We start from the raw sequence: 14,337 nt of genomic DNA, 5'->3' as shown, positions 1-14,337 counted from the left end.
AGCTACCTTTTTTTTTTTTTGTTACTATTTAGCAAATACTAGTTACCAGTGGTTGGCACTGTCGCCTCACAAGAAAAAGGTTCTGGATTCGTTTTTGTGTGGAGTTTGCATCTCCTCCTTGTCCCTGCATGTTTTTCCTCTGGCTTCCTCCACATTCTAAAGGCATGCATGGAAGGTCAATTAGTGATTATGAATCGGCCACGAGTGTGAGCGTGCATGGTTGTCTGTTTCCCTGTGTTAGCCCTGTAGTGCACTGTTCTAGCCTCCAGTCCCTGCAACCCTGTAGACGTTAAAGCAGCTATAAGCTAATGGATAGAAGAATGGGTTGTTAACATGATGATGATAGCATTTAGCTCCTCAAAAAGCTGCTCTCATGGTTGACTCTTGTACTGTTTGACAGTTCAAAGTGTGGACTGATGGAGTCTAATGTGCGACAAAGATCCTGAGGTCCAACTGAACCAAGGACGTTGTCTTAGACCTCCAGGCCACTGTGACGACCCTCCCCACCCTCTCTGATAAATTCCACCCTCCAGTCTCCATGCCATCATCTCCTTCCCCTCCCCTCCCCCACTCTAAGCCTCTCGCCAGTGATGCTGAACTCTGCGACCTCTGCATCAGAAGATATACAGCACAGCTCCCCTCATTCCTCTAATCCCTCTTTCCCCCTCATCAACCCCTCCTCCATTTTTTCCATCCACCCCCCCCACACTGTTACATTAGCCTCCCTTTAATATTCATCCTCCAATATTGTGCTTCGTCTCTTCTGTTATTGTTCTCTGTGATTCAGCCAAAATCAAGGGCTGCGCTCATGATGCTGAAAATGTATGTATTCATTACACTGTAGCTGTGTATTACTCACCAGCAGTGCAGAACTCGATGATCTCACTCCACTCGGAGACAGCGTAGTCTCCGTCAGTCTGTTTTGATGCAGTTTGGACGGCCACGGTGTACTCTGTGCGTGGGCTCAGGAACCAGTGGCCTCGGACCGTCATGGGCAGCGGCACTGCCTTGGCCACGAGCTTGGTAGGAACGTCCTGCAGGGAGAGTGGAGGGGGAAAAAAAGAAGTGACAGGTGACAAGAAGGAATGAGTCAAGAGAGGCTCCTTTTATGGCTGTATTTCTGGCACATGCAGGGATTTTGCACTCCGCACATTCATATATTTGACACATGTTGCTGGCTGCAGGTGATACTTGTGGCTTCATTTTTGCGTGTATGTAACCTACTCTCTTCACCAACAACCCCCCACCACCTGAGTATCAGTGGGCCTTAGCAGTTCATTGATTGGACTGAGAGCCCCTGCCTAGCAACAGAGTCAGTCCATTAATCCACCAAAACCGTCTCTGCACCAAAATCAAAATACTAGTATGGGGTCTCCTAGAAGAACAGAGCAGAAAGAGGAGAAACACTCGGCGACAGCAGCACCTAGGAAGTGACAGCAAGACCAGAAGAAGGAGGGCTGATGAAACACGACTGTAAGATTACCAAACCAGATCACCGGCTATCCACTGAAGGAGGCGCTGTCTTGCCGGTGCAATTACTCGGAGGCAGAAAGAGGCTGTGTGAGTGGTATCAGCTTATCAGAGCTCCAAGCAACAGCTTGCTGCAGAGTCTTTGAACAAAACCACCTTGAAATGAGTCCCTTTTTTTTTTTTTTTTTTTGCATGGAGCATGAAAAGAAAGGTCGTCTCGACGTAAAACACAGTGTCAGAGCTTCAGAACAATCGTTTCACTTTTCAGACATCAAGGATTATCATCACTCCAGATGTTCATAGCATTGTAATATCTGTCTTTATCGCTAATGTGATGAGGCTTGAGGACATAAAGGGAAAAATGTCATTCATCGCCAGATCGCTTAGCAGACAAAACAATATAGAGTAATGCAGAAAAACAGAATTGACAGATGTGGATAATGTATATCCAGAATAGGGCTGCAACAACGAATCGATAAAATCGATAATAATCGATTATTAAAAGCGCTGGCAACGAATTTCATTATCGATTCGTTGTGTCGCGCGCTTCGTGCGTCACTCGCCATGTCGCTGAGCGTCTACTCCACCTGCAGAGCTTTGTCAATGCTGGCTGACGGAAATAAAGTTTGTTTTTTAAAAACAATAAATAACTCCACCTGTAGAGCGAGTTGAACAGAGCGAGGTGGCGGCAAAGCGAAAGTAAATTCAGAGTAAATTCAACGAAACATGACCGACACGGAGAAAACAGTCGGACCGAAATCCTCAAAAGTGTGGCAGCATTTCACGTTTCACAAAACAAAAAACATGCGTAACATGCAAGCTTTACAAAAGTAATATGAGATGGAACAGGAGCACCACGATGATGATAGAGCACCTGAAACGCAACATGTCACCGACGAGGATGAAGGAACACAACAGCAGGTAAGTCACTACAGTATCCTACGTTTGTTCTGTTTTAAAGTGAGGAAACGTAACGTTAGTCTCTCTGGTAGCTCTCCTGATGCTAGCGTTTGTTTGTTAGCTAATTAATGACAGTGATAAGGCACGTGCGTGTGTGCGCGCGCTACTTTTCATTGCACTTTAATCAGTTTAAGCAGGGTTTGAATATGCTTTATAAATAAACGTAACTTGCCCACAATGGCGATAATAATTCTATATTATTTAATATATTTAATATATTTAATAATATCTATCTATCTATCTATCTATCTATCTATCTATCTATCTATCTATCTATCTATCCATCCGTCTATCTGTCTGTCTATCTATCTATCTATCTATCTATCTAGCTATCTATCTATCTGTGTGTGTGTGCTTTGTGTTTTGCTCTTTGAACTACTTACTTGCCTTAACCTAATACTGCAAATAAAACAAGATAACTACTGAGTTGTTGTAAATTGTGCTATAATGCATACTCAAACTATACTATCTTTCTCATTTTATCAGCAGCAAAAAATGAAAGGCTTCATGATGAGAAAGACATCATGTCCACCACAGCAAGCAGCTGTTCTGACTCCTCAACATGATGGTCACTGACATGAGGCCTCTGTTGATGGTTGATGACAAAGGCTTTGCTACAATGATCTTAATTGCTATGTCAGTCCAAATCTTCTCTTTCTGAATAAAGCGGCGGAAATTAAAAATGTGTTTTTTTAAAAATCCGATTCATCAATTAATCGAAAAAAAATAATCGGCCGATTAATCGATTATTAAAATAATCGTTAGTTGCAGCCCTAATCCAGAACATCAGGATTTGAATCTGTTATATTTGTAAGTTACTTGAAATTGATTTACATAGCTGTCTGGTCTTTGTTGAAACTTGCCCAAAATATTATGTTTACATAGGAATAAACTATGGAATTGTATTTTTTTCCCCCATTTTTAGCATCTACTATGGTTTATTCTATTTGCCTGTGTGCATATTTAATTGTTAAAATCAATTCGATATGAGCAGTATTCACACATAGTTCTACAGCTGTTGGTTTGGACAGAAGAGGTTTTAAATACACTGTCCCATCCTCATGAAACAATGTCCAGAAGTACATAAAACTGTCAGAAGTCATTACTTTTCCCAACATCAAATGCTGCGCTCATGAATGAATGTAGTATTCAAGACAATACTAATTGTTTACTCACATGGAAACTCACATGTTTGTGCATGTTGCATGAAACTACGTCTCTTCTGCAACATGTTATTTTTAGCTTCATTTAGTCATTTGTATTTATTGTTGCTGCTCACTTGGCTGTGCACCTGTTTGACAAGAGGCTTTAAACTAAAGAGGACTTTTACTTTGTTAAATAATGAAATGGTTCAAAGCTATAAGAGCATTATTCAGAATTTTTGTTTCATAATTTGGTGAAGAGTGTGTGAAGATGCATTCTAATTCATACTGGCACTTTGCCTAGTTTCAAAAGGCACATTGTGATTTCTCATTTTTCAATGGAAACTCTTGACACATGCTGCAACCTTCATTCATTGACCCTAACATGAGACCGTGTGGTGAGTCATCTCACGGTACTGTTACCATTAAACGAGGTGTTTATCTGCCTGCAGCATTACCTTGTGTTTGAACTTGTTTGAGTTTTTGTTCTCCTTCTTGTTCAGGTCAATGAAGTAGTGCGTGATGCGCTCCTTGCTGCGAGCCTCCATGTCCCAGCAGATCTTGAAGGAGTCGCAGGTGATGTTGCTGATCTTGATGTTCTGAGGAACGGGAAGCTCCTCCATCTCAGAGATGCTGCCATCCTGGGATTTACTTCCTGTTACGTTGAGGAAACAACCAAGAATGTTATCTATGTCAGGTAAATTAATATCATATATCAAAATGAAATGATTTGATTCATATTTACTGTTGAAATCCTTTCAAAAGAGATTTAAATTTGTATTTATTCAGTATTTAAATTTGTCAATATCAGATTGTGATTTTAAGATCAAGACACATTCACTAGCGATTGTAAATCTCAATCAAGTCGGTAGCATGCCTTTAAATTCTTTATCTAAGCTTGAAATCAACCCTCAGAATTTTCCTTTCTCTCTTTTCTTTCTTATCATCTATAAACCTTCCACACTACCGCAGCATTTATTGCACAAACAGAATCCACAGTAGTATAGCCACCATGCAACACACACACACACACACAAGGAGCTGCCTGCGTTGCCGACTACCATATATGTTGCCATGGAAACACATCAGTCCCTCGACACCCGTATACCTATCTGCTCTCCAGAACATATGCGGCATTAAATATTTCAAATACTTGACTACCCTTTCTTCTCGGTAGAGTTTGATCCATTTATAATTGGTTTTATGGAGGGAAAGAAATAAGAAAAATCTCAGCTACCAACCTGCACATGAGCCTGTAACACCAACATTTAGAATGCCCGTGAATGTCACAGAAGATGGGTAAACTTTGGAATAGTTTCAATTTAACTGTGTTTTTTTCCCCCTCATTCCTAGCCTACTTGGCCAAGACAAAAATCCCACTGCTACACTGCTTTCTATCAAAGTCGTGGGTAAATCTTACATTTTTCTGCATTATGAGTCCCTGTGAGTAGAACATGCAGCAGAAAGCTTAGAACCCAAAGGGGCTTTCTGAGGCCAATGAAAATGTCAAAACACAGTTGAATGAGAGCTTTGTCAAATTAGGATGAATATAGACTTTGCGTCACACGATGAGCCGCCCACTTGGCAACGCAACAATGCGTTTTCTGTGCACGCTCCGGGGTCTAAACACAAGAGTGAGTAAAACGCAAGAATGCCGTATTTGGGGGCTAATGCTCAACGTGGCTAGAGAGTTAACAATGGCAGAAGCACTGGAGCATTAAAAATCCATCTCTGCTCATCAGCTGAGAGAGGATGACATAAAGGAATAATCCCATAATTGGGTGTGTGGGCTCTTCAGTCTCACCTCTACTTAAACAGTTGAGCTTTTTGAGATTGATTGATTTTGAAGGTAATTTCCAGATCCAATGTGCAATATGCTGGAAACGTCTAATAAGTGTGTGGCCTTGCAATTTTATCCTGTCTTGGTTTTTCAGTTAAAGACTTATGATGGTCTTAAAATACCAAACATAGGAGACAAATGTATATTCTTTACCACCAAAACCAGACCCCCCCCACTTGCTTTTGACCTAATCACGACTTCCTAATCACAGATAGCTGATTACCAAAAATAATCATCTTTAACTTAAAAACAAAGACCTCCTATTGTTCCCCGCTCAGACCAGACTGCTGCTCGTTATAATGAAATTTAATACATCTAGCTGGCTTCTTGTGGGATGACTTTTCAGTAATTACATTACAGAAAGTCTCTAATTAAGCATAGGATTTATTATCTGTAGCTACTGTACCCGGTTTGAACTAGATTCCAGCAGCACTGGGGGAAAAAGCATTCCTGAGGATGTGAAAATGTCCACAGGCCAGCAGTAAAATCCTCAGCCTGGCTGCCCTCTGCTTGGCTCTCAGACCTCATGCGGGCATTCCTACTCCTCCCTTCTCTGATTTGTGAAAACATCTCATCCCATTGCCTGTCTGCATTTAAAGTCCGTCTCAATATACTTAAACCCCTCTGAGCTGATAAGTTTGGCTCAGACTGAAAGGGTCAACGTGAGACATGACAGGGCTGATCTGATGGAAAACGTTGCACCATGTCAGCACAGTCAAGTCCCACTTGGGACTTTATGTTGCTGACCTTTAATTAAAAAAAAAAAAAAGAAAAAGACGGGGCTTGTTGTCATTCTCTGACATCAGGGAAAGATAAATCATTGCAAAGGATTTCTTGCAAAATATAAAAACGGCTGAATGCAGCATAATAGAATTCATTATTCATCTTTCTAGTTACTTTCTTTAAGTCTCCTATGTACCTGTAGTATATGGTACCGACCTAAAACAAACATCAGAGATGAAAAACCTGCTAACTTGTGCTATTTTGTGCCTGAAGCAGAGTAAATCTGTTGCCCTCTGCTCCTTAAAATGTTAATGTCAACACCGATGTTTCCCGTAAAAACTGGACCCCATGCAGGTCTTTGCCCTCCCATCTCTCTGCTGCTCCACACTGCTGATTTACCTCCTGTTTACTCTAATGCTCTCCTAATTAACCCGCAAATATAGGCATTACACCGGCACAGCGGAGCTTTCCAAATACACTCAGATAGATATTACCTACTTAGCACTTTTTAAGGCAACTCAGTCAAGCCAAAAGCAATGCTATTAGTAAAAGCATGCTCAGTTTATGGGGGCGAAAATTAAAGGAAATGCTCAGGACACACAAAAATCTGCAACTATGACTGTACAAATTCATTATCAAAATGAGAATTCTAATATGAATTTGACCCTCAAATCTGAATCTGAATATGATGTCTTGCAGCTAGCCTTGCCTGCAGCTAGCAGCTTTGTGAGATCCAGTGCTAAGCTCTGTTCCGAATCCTCTGGGACTCTGAGAGCACAGGAGCGAAAGCCAAGCAGGATGAAGGTCAGGCTCAAAGGGAGAGACTAAAACCTTTTCCAGTCTCTCACAGGAGGCCTAAACCCTCACTCTGACTTAAATTTATGTGCTGGTATTGTACCTCGTACTTGTGTCAGTTTTGCACTTGTGGCTCTTGCTGAGTCATAATTTCACCATAAAGCTGCTGTATTATAATAGGCTTCTGTTATCTTGCCTTTTTGCTCTGTGTTTCAATACCGCGCAGCCAAAGAAATGTGGGGGATTTTTTTGCCTCATCATGACCGAGCAAAACGAGAGTCAGTTTTTCGGTGCTTGCTCAAAGCTCAGGAGCACAGATTAGTCATGCCATGCACACGAGCACATGGGGTTCAGAATGACGTAGAACTGTAGATGCTTGAGCAGAGCGCCGAAATGCAGGACACGAATAGAAAAAGCATTAAACTAGTCTACTAAACCCTAACAAATGGGCCTTACTGGGTATTGCCCTTTTACTCAGCGTGCAGTCAAATGCCACAGTGTGCGATAGCAATAGATGCAGAAGGATCAATAAAAATCTTGTTAACATGCATACACAGGGCCATCCTAATGGCTCTCTGTGGTCGGATTTGTTCCAGTCACACCTGGCTTCATATTGTGAATTACTTGTTAGCACTCTTTACCAGCAAGAGGAAAGTAATTTGATTTTCATTCGGGCCGTTTAAACAATGTAAATGTACTATCCAGCGGTACCGCCATGTGAGATTATAGCGCTCCATCTGAAGGTCCAGGGTTCAAAACAAGTCAACTTTCCATCAAGGTTAACGCTGGAGAATCAATTTCCTGAGCTCTAGTGCCAGGTGCATTATGTGGAAAAAAGAGCTGGCAGATGATAGAAGCACTGATAGTTTCTGACTGCACAAGTGGGCACTCAGCTCAGACAGACGAACCACCTACATTTTAAGTTGCGGTGTTAGGTCTAAAATTGAACTGTAGACGTGTGGAGCACAATACACACTCGCTAGGCATGGAGGCTCGCAGGCCTTTGAAAAAAAAAATCATGCCTTTGTTTGTCTCAATGCACAGGCTAGACTGAGACTGAGACCATGCTGGGAGTGAGAGAATGTGCCAACAGAAAAACATCTTTCTCTCAGCGAGTTAAACAATGCCCTGTTCATCAGGGTTACACTGTCTGCGTTCCACCTTTTCACACATCAATAAGCCCCCGAACAGCAAACAAAGACCTGGTTGAGACGCTTTAATAACAGCTTTTAGTGGAGAAGAGGACTTACAGGTTCAAATCAACAAATTAATTCAATACGGAAGACCTTTAGGGAGGACAGAAATGTTTATCTAAATTTGGTGAAAACCAGAATGAGTCATCATTTCTCATCTGCATAGAATCTGAATCCCAAAACTACTGACTTTTATGTTTTGTTGCACTTCAAGTCTTCAGTTTCTGTATAGAAGAATCTTATGTAACAGCGCTGAAGGAACTACGCAAAAGGAAAATTAGCATGAATGTTTAAAGCGGATTTTTGGTGTCAGACTGAGGAGCAGTCAACCTCAAAGAATCTTCAAGTGTTTCATACAGTGGTGAAGTACAAGTGAATAAGCTCTGCAGCCAGTAAGTGGCTGCATAACATGTATCTGTAACTCTTGCCAGCACAGTCATGGGACATAGCTACTCATACTGAACACTGGCCAAACTAAAATGGCAGCTGATGATGCTGTATGTCATAAGGCAGGGCCTGCTGTTGCACCATGTTGGATGAGCTCTACATAGGAGCACCACAGGAGTCTGTAGAAGATCTGTGTTGTGACACAGTGGTGCTTTGAGCTAAATGCTAACATGTTCACAATGGAAATGAACATGATGCTTGCTTAGCAGGGGTTATGCGTGTGCGTCATCTCTGCTGGAACAAGACAGAAAGATGACATGATGATAGAGTTAATTGAAAAGAGACAGGAAAAGCCAGGATAGTGAAACTGGTGGACTTCATTATCTCATTTGAAATCCATCAAACTGCTGTTGAGACTTTTCGGTCTGATGGGCTGACTGACAGACCCACATTGTCATTAGTTGAGCTACACGTTGCCAGCGTTGCAAGTAAAAATCAATATGTCTGAAAGTGCAACACACTGGGGACGGCGACATTTGAAAAAAAATAATAAATCAGCCCCCCACACAAACATTTTTCTCACTGCCAACTTCATCTCAGAAAACTTTTCACGCCGTTTCTCAGCTTCACTGAGATTCTCCAGGGATGAAAAAGTAGTACGGCTGTTCAAGAGCTGCAGCACATTTGAGGAAACAATGCCTTCATCAATTCGTAATTGACAGGCTCGGCACGGATGGAGCTTTCCAACAACTTGACACAGTTACTGATAAGGCAATTTAGGCAGATGGTTTCTCATCTATCTATCTATCTATCTATCTGAGTGTCACAGGTATTTCAGGGAGAGAGATTTCACAGGCTGCAGACACACTACTTGGCTGCATAAATGGCACTCATCCGTCATGGCAACTTCATTATGTCAGCGGCCGCGGCACAAAGGCCTTGCGAGACGCCTCGTGTGTATTTCATTACGCCTCGCAAACGCACATTAACTGCGGATATAAAATCAAAATGGTGGTCCGAGCCAGCCTTGCAGGGCTTGGTGACAAATTTACACCATGTAAACAGTTCTGTCTCTAAAGACAACACACAAACGCAGCTGAGAAACTTGTCATTCACATGAGTTGATGCTGTAGTTTCCCCGCTATGCCTCACCCTCAGCTAAACTTCCCTCACCCCACAGAACTCATGTCACAGCCCCATCACTACACTGAACCATTAACACAGGGGACAGACAGAAACAACTTGTATCCCACTGTTTCTTTTGTGCATTGAAATGCTCAAACACTCTCCACTCTGTGTGTGTGTGCACAGAGAGAGAGAGCTCTTTCCCACAGACAGTAGGCCTACTGAAGCTACATGCATCCATTTGCTGGCTCAGCTTTGCAATATAAGCCTCTCATACCAGCAATTAAATATTAATGGCTTTGGGAGATAAATTTAGAAGGCTATGTAATACTGAAGTGATTGCAGTACTTGGGAAAAATGTACGTATCGACGAGGTAAGACAACACTCCATTTCCAAGGAAGGTGGAAGAGGGTGGTGCAGACGTCTACAGCGGGTGTGGCAGGGAGAGTGGAGACTATACAGGATCTCTGGAGGTCATTTAAAGTAACAAATTCAGGGTCAAACTAAAAGAAATGAGCCCTCTACTAACTGAGTGTCTGTCAAATCTTAGATTAGACCTGCACAACAAATTACACATAAATTGCTCATGTTTTGGATGATATTGTACATTTATGACAAACCATATAAGCAAATTATCATGAAATCACAATGCATTATGTTGTGATTTTTCATCCCCTGTAGACGGTGATATGGATTATTAAGGTAGCCCATTCACAGAGCATGAATAACACCAGCAAAGACTAAACATTTTTGCACAAAAGGTAGACATTGTGACTCTGTTGCCCCATAAACACAGAGTATGTGGGTGTCTCAAGGACACAGAGATACTATTTACACTGGATAATCTACTTTACAAATAGGCAAGTGGCTGTTGTAGCTGAAAAGACCAGACTAATCACAAAAAGCTCGCCAATAAAACCCACAGCGTTTGAAGCCCCAACCTGGCACAGAGACCATCAGAGAAGTGCAACCCCCAGCCTATATACACCATTATTAAAATTAAAGCTTTAGATTGAGGCCAGGAAAGCACTAAGAGGATAGAAGCTGCACCCTGTTGTATTGCATTGTGAGGAGCAGCGCTGGCAGATGAGGAAAACCAGGGAGTGTGGTACAATGACTGCACTGTGATCAGATGCTGAGGGGTCTTCATGAAGACACGCCATTGACTTCCCTGCCTGCTTTCAACCAGCTAATCCAAATCCAGATCAGGGAAATGCTATGAAATGCTGTGATCTTATATTTCACTGCCATGGATGTGGATTAATCTGCAGTCTTAATTAATAAGCATCCCTGTGACCATGCCCCTCGACTCAGATGTGGAATCAGTGGTGTGTGATTGCACTGATGGGTGTGTAGGGCTGCACCGCCTGTGCACACACACACACACACACTCACACACACCCATGTGGGTGCAGCCATGTTTTAGCCTCTCATTCTCTGCTGATGATGACTTGCTTTTTCTTCTCCATCCCCACCATTCAATTCATTTCAGCCTGCCCATGTGCGAACTGCTCTTCCAATGTGGCGTTATCAATCTGTCTGAGTTTCTTATGTGTAATTTGATGTATTTCAGCTGCTCATTTTGTGGTAAATATTCAGAAAACTTTGGGCAAGTCAGCCACAGATGAGGACTTGATGAATTATAAATGTAAAAGCAGGGGAGAGTTTTCCTTGTGAGATGTGGATGAGATGAAAAATAAAATTCAGCATACAGGATAACTTGGATAATGTGAAAAAATAATAAGGCAGCTCTTTGGGGAGAAAAGACAAGAAGCATTGATTAGGCTATAGGCGGGGTGGCTGCTGGCCTCTGTCCATGTCTGTGGTGCTGAAATAAAGACACTCATGACTTAACCTTGCCAAAATAGTTCAGTTTACGTGGATAAAAGCTACATTTATTCCCAGCAAAGACATCTGTCCTCTGAAAAACCACTGTAGAGACACTCAGCTATTCCACACACGCACCACCCCCCATCCATCCAGGGAACCAGCGGAGCTACCGGCCCCTTTATTTCCCTTCAAAACACACAATAAGGGTACAGCATGCGGCTAAAAAAACCAATGACAAACAGACCTCATGTGCTGCGGCGACTCTGGCATTAACAATGGGGCCTAATGCGCCGGTATCATGCGCAAATGTTCCCCCCAGTGAAAAGCAAGACAAGCCTCCCCTTACCATCGCGCTCGCATAACTGTATGGCGTCCAAGCTCAGGTCCTTGATCATCCCCTCGCAGGGACTTAGCGGACTGGTGATGTTGTGCGCCAAACCTGGTACCTCCATCTCTGCAGAAGGTTAGCTCTGGGTGATGCTTTACTGGGTGAACTGCGCGTTAAATGTCGTCCAAGAAAAAAAAACGCAGCGACTTGCACAGCAGCAGGGGAGGAGAGAGAAAAGAAAAGGAGAGAGAAGCCCGGTGTCCAGTCAGTCCACTGCTCGTTCCGTTGCTCACAGCTCTCCTCTCTGTCTCCTGGGTGGTGCGGCGAGTGGCGCGTCAGCGGAATCGTCACAGGCTCCAACAGCACAAGCCGCCAGTCGCGACATGAGGACACAGCAAGCTCCTGTAGAGACGCGCGTAAGTGTGGAAAGATATGCGCGTTTTGCTTTTTAAAATAATCTTATAACGTGCGCTCCGGTGTCCTCTGCGGCGCGTCTGTAGCCTTTTGGAGCCACAAGTGTGCGCGCAATGTGTGCCCTCGTGAGTGTGTGTGTTGTGGCGCCGCGGGACACTTGAACATGAATAGTTCAGCGGATTAGTGCAGAGACGTTCTGCAAATTCAATGGCTTCTTATGTAACCAGATTATCCCGGTGTTTCCCCCCTTCTCTCCATCCATCCAAACGCACTTCTTTATTCCTTTTTCCCATTTCACGGTCAACGTCATCCCAACGAGCCTCTCACATGTCCTTATTTGGTGAGGTGTGGCCCTCTCCTGCAGGAGCGCAGGTGCAAGTGGACCACAGAATAATGAGCTGAGGGGAAGGGGGAAGAGGCTGACATATTGCACAGCGTAATGAATCAATGAATGAAAAGCCTCTGCTTCCTCTTCATCTCACACACCATCCTTCTTTGCGCCCCAGACATAATGGCACATAATAAAATGCAAAAACACTGTCAGGTCAGAGCCACAAACCCATACTTTATGCTCTGGTGTGGGTGTGTTCTCATAATTATCTCCACTAGATTCCACACCCTCTTTATCAGAGGCCTGCAGGAGCAGCTGGGGAGCCACAAAAGGTCAAGTGCGCCTAAATTGTGGCCAAGCAAGACTGCAGGCACCTTTAATAAGCATTTGACTAAGTAAGTGCTGATGATTGTGGTGTTATTTCCTTCTTATGTTCCCTAAAGCCTTTCCCACTCTGCAGGGGAGCATCAGAGTGAGGCAATGTCACTTTCCATTTGTTTTGGTCTGTCTCGGTGTTACACAAGTGGCCCTGAGGACAGGCCACAGAGTGCTTATCTATACATATTCTGTAGCTGCGCCTATAGGACCCCTGAGTCATGCTGGTCAAGATCTGCATAGGCTGCACTGTGAGAGGGAAAACACCCCAACTCTTCTGGTGATGCACACTGACACAGCACCTCTAACAACAGGAGGAGAAGGCTAGATCAGCTTGACCACTCTCACATTTATCATGTTCCATCAGATAGTTACAGTAAACCAGCGAGCATTTTCATGCAGATTGCAAGGATTAAAATAAAATTGGGTTATGGCAGGCAGGCGAATTAAACTCCCGGTAAGCTCATAATCGCTGTGGCATTCGGATTCAGTGGGAAACATATTAGGCGCACCACCAAAGGCCTGCATATATTTCCACGCTCAGATTTCACGAGGGCATCACTGCATCTGGCTCAAATTTCCTGCCTGGGAAATGAAACTCATTAAAAGTGAAGGTCAGCATGCTGATCACTCCCTGCAAACACACGGCCATCTGTGTCTGAGGGAGAAGATGCTGCTGGTGTCAGGATCAACAGATGAAATGATAGCTAATTTGAAAGCAAAGTTTTGGATGTAGGGAAGTTGGCGTCATGGTTTTTATACGTTTATGTGCTGATATCCTCACATCCTGCATCCTTTCCACTTTAATCCCTGAAATCAAAAGTCCATGAGCTGTGACCAAAACATAAACAAAAAAGAACTAGAGCACAGCTAATGCCGTTAAGTACAGCAAATTTCAATAAACCTCATTGCTGAATAGGCCTGTGCCACCATCTATTCCTCTCTGTCGCCTCGTCTCCCTCCCCCTTCCTCTTTTCTCCCTGCTGTGCTTATCCAGCATGGGCGAGGAGGAGCAGGAGGAGGTGGAGGATGAGGCTGACCGATTCTGGAGGATTCCTTTCTGATCCATCCTACCTCCATCCATCCATCCATCCTCTGTCTCTCTCTCTCCACCCACCCGCATCCCCTCCAGCCAGAGTCGTTCTGTGTTAGCATCAGTGTTTCCAGTAGAGCTTGCAGGAAGGATGAGGGAAAGCGACACCCGACCAAGTTCATCCCACTCCCTCTTATCCCTTATTCTCAATCCACATTCCTCTTCTGGCTTCCTCTTGGTTTTCTTTCTTTAAATCTCATATTTCTCTGCTATGTCAGTGTGTGTCTGTGTGTGCACCCTATAGGTCATAGTGTGCTCTGTATTGGCAGCCCACTCTGATTGGCTCGCTCTGCTGTGCTTCGAGGCCACACGAGCTCACGGTGACAGATG

The 14,337-nt window shown here is 43.5% G+C and overlaps 1 protein-coding gene across 1 annotated transcript in view; it reads right to left on the bottom strand.

The window, feature by feature from the left end:
* The window catches only part of LOC111576064 (phytanoyl-CoA hydroxylase-interacting protein-like), a 19,381-nt gene extending 6,919 nt beyond the window's left edge, over positions 1-12,462 (bottom strand). Inside the window, exons 1-3 of the mRNA XM_055018596.1 lie at positions 11,813-12,462; positions 4,031-4,227; positions 860-1,034 (exon numbers count right to left, since the gene is read on the bottom strand). Of these exons, the coding sequence (XP_054874571.1) occupies positions 860-1,034; positions 4,031-4,227; positions 11,813-11,918 (478 nt within the window). The 5' untranslated portion in view covers positions 11,919-12,462. The remainder of the gene's footprint in view (positions 1-859; positions 1,035-4,030; positions 4,228-11,812) is intronic.
* Positions 12,463-14,337: the final 1,875 nt, after the last annotated feature.

Source organism: Amphiprion ocellaris, chromosome 16, assembly GCF_022539595.1.
Source record: "Amphiprion ocellaris isolate individual 3 ecotype Okinawa chromosome 16, ASM2253959v1, whole genome shotgun sequence".
NCBI classification, from domain to species: domain Eukaryota; kingdom Metazoa; phylum Chordata; class Actinopteri; family Pomacentridae; genus Amphiprion; species Amphiprion ocellaris.
Note: the sequence above shows the minus strand (reverse complement) of the source record. Positions and strands in the feature narration are given on the sequence as shown.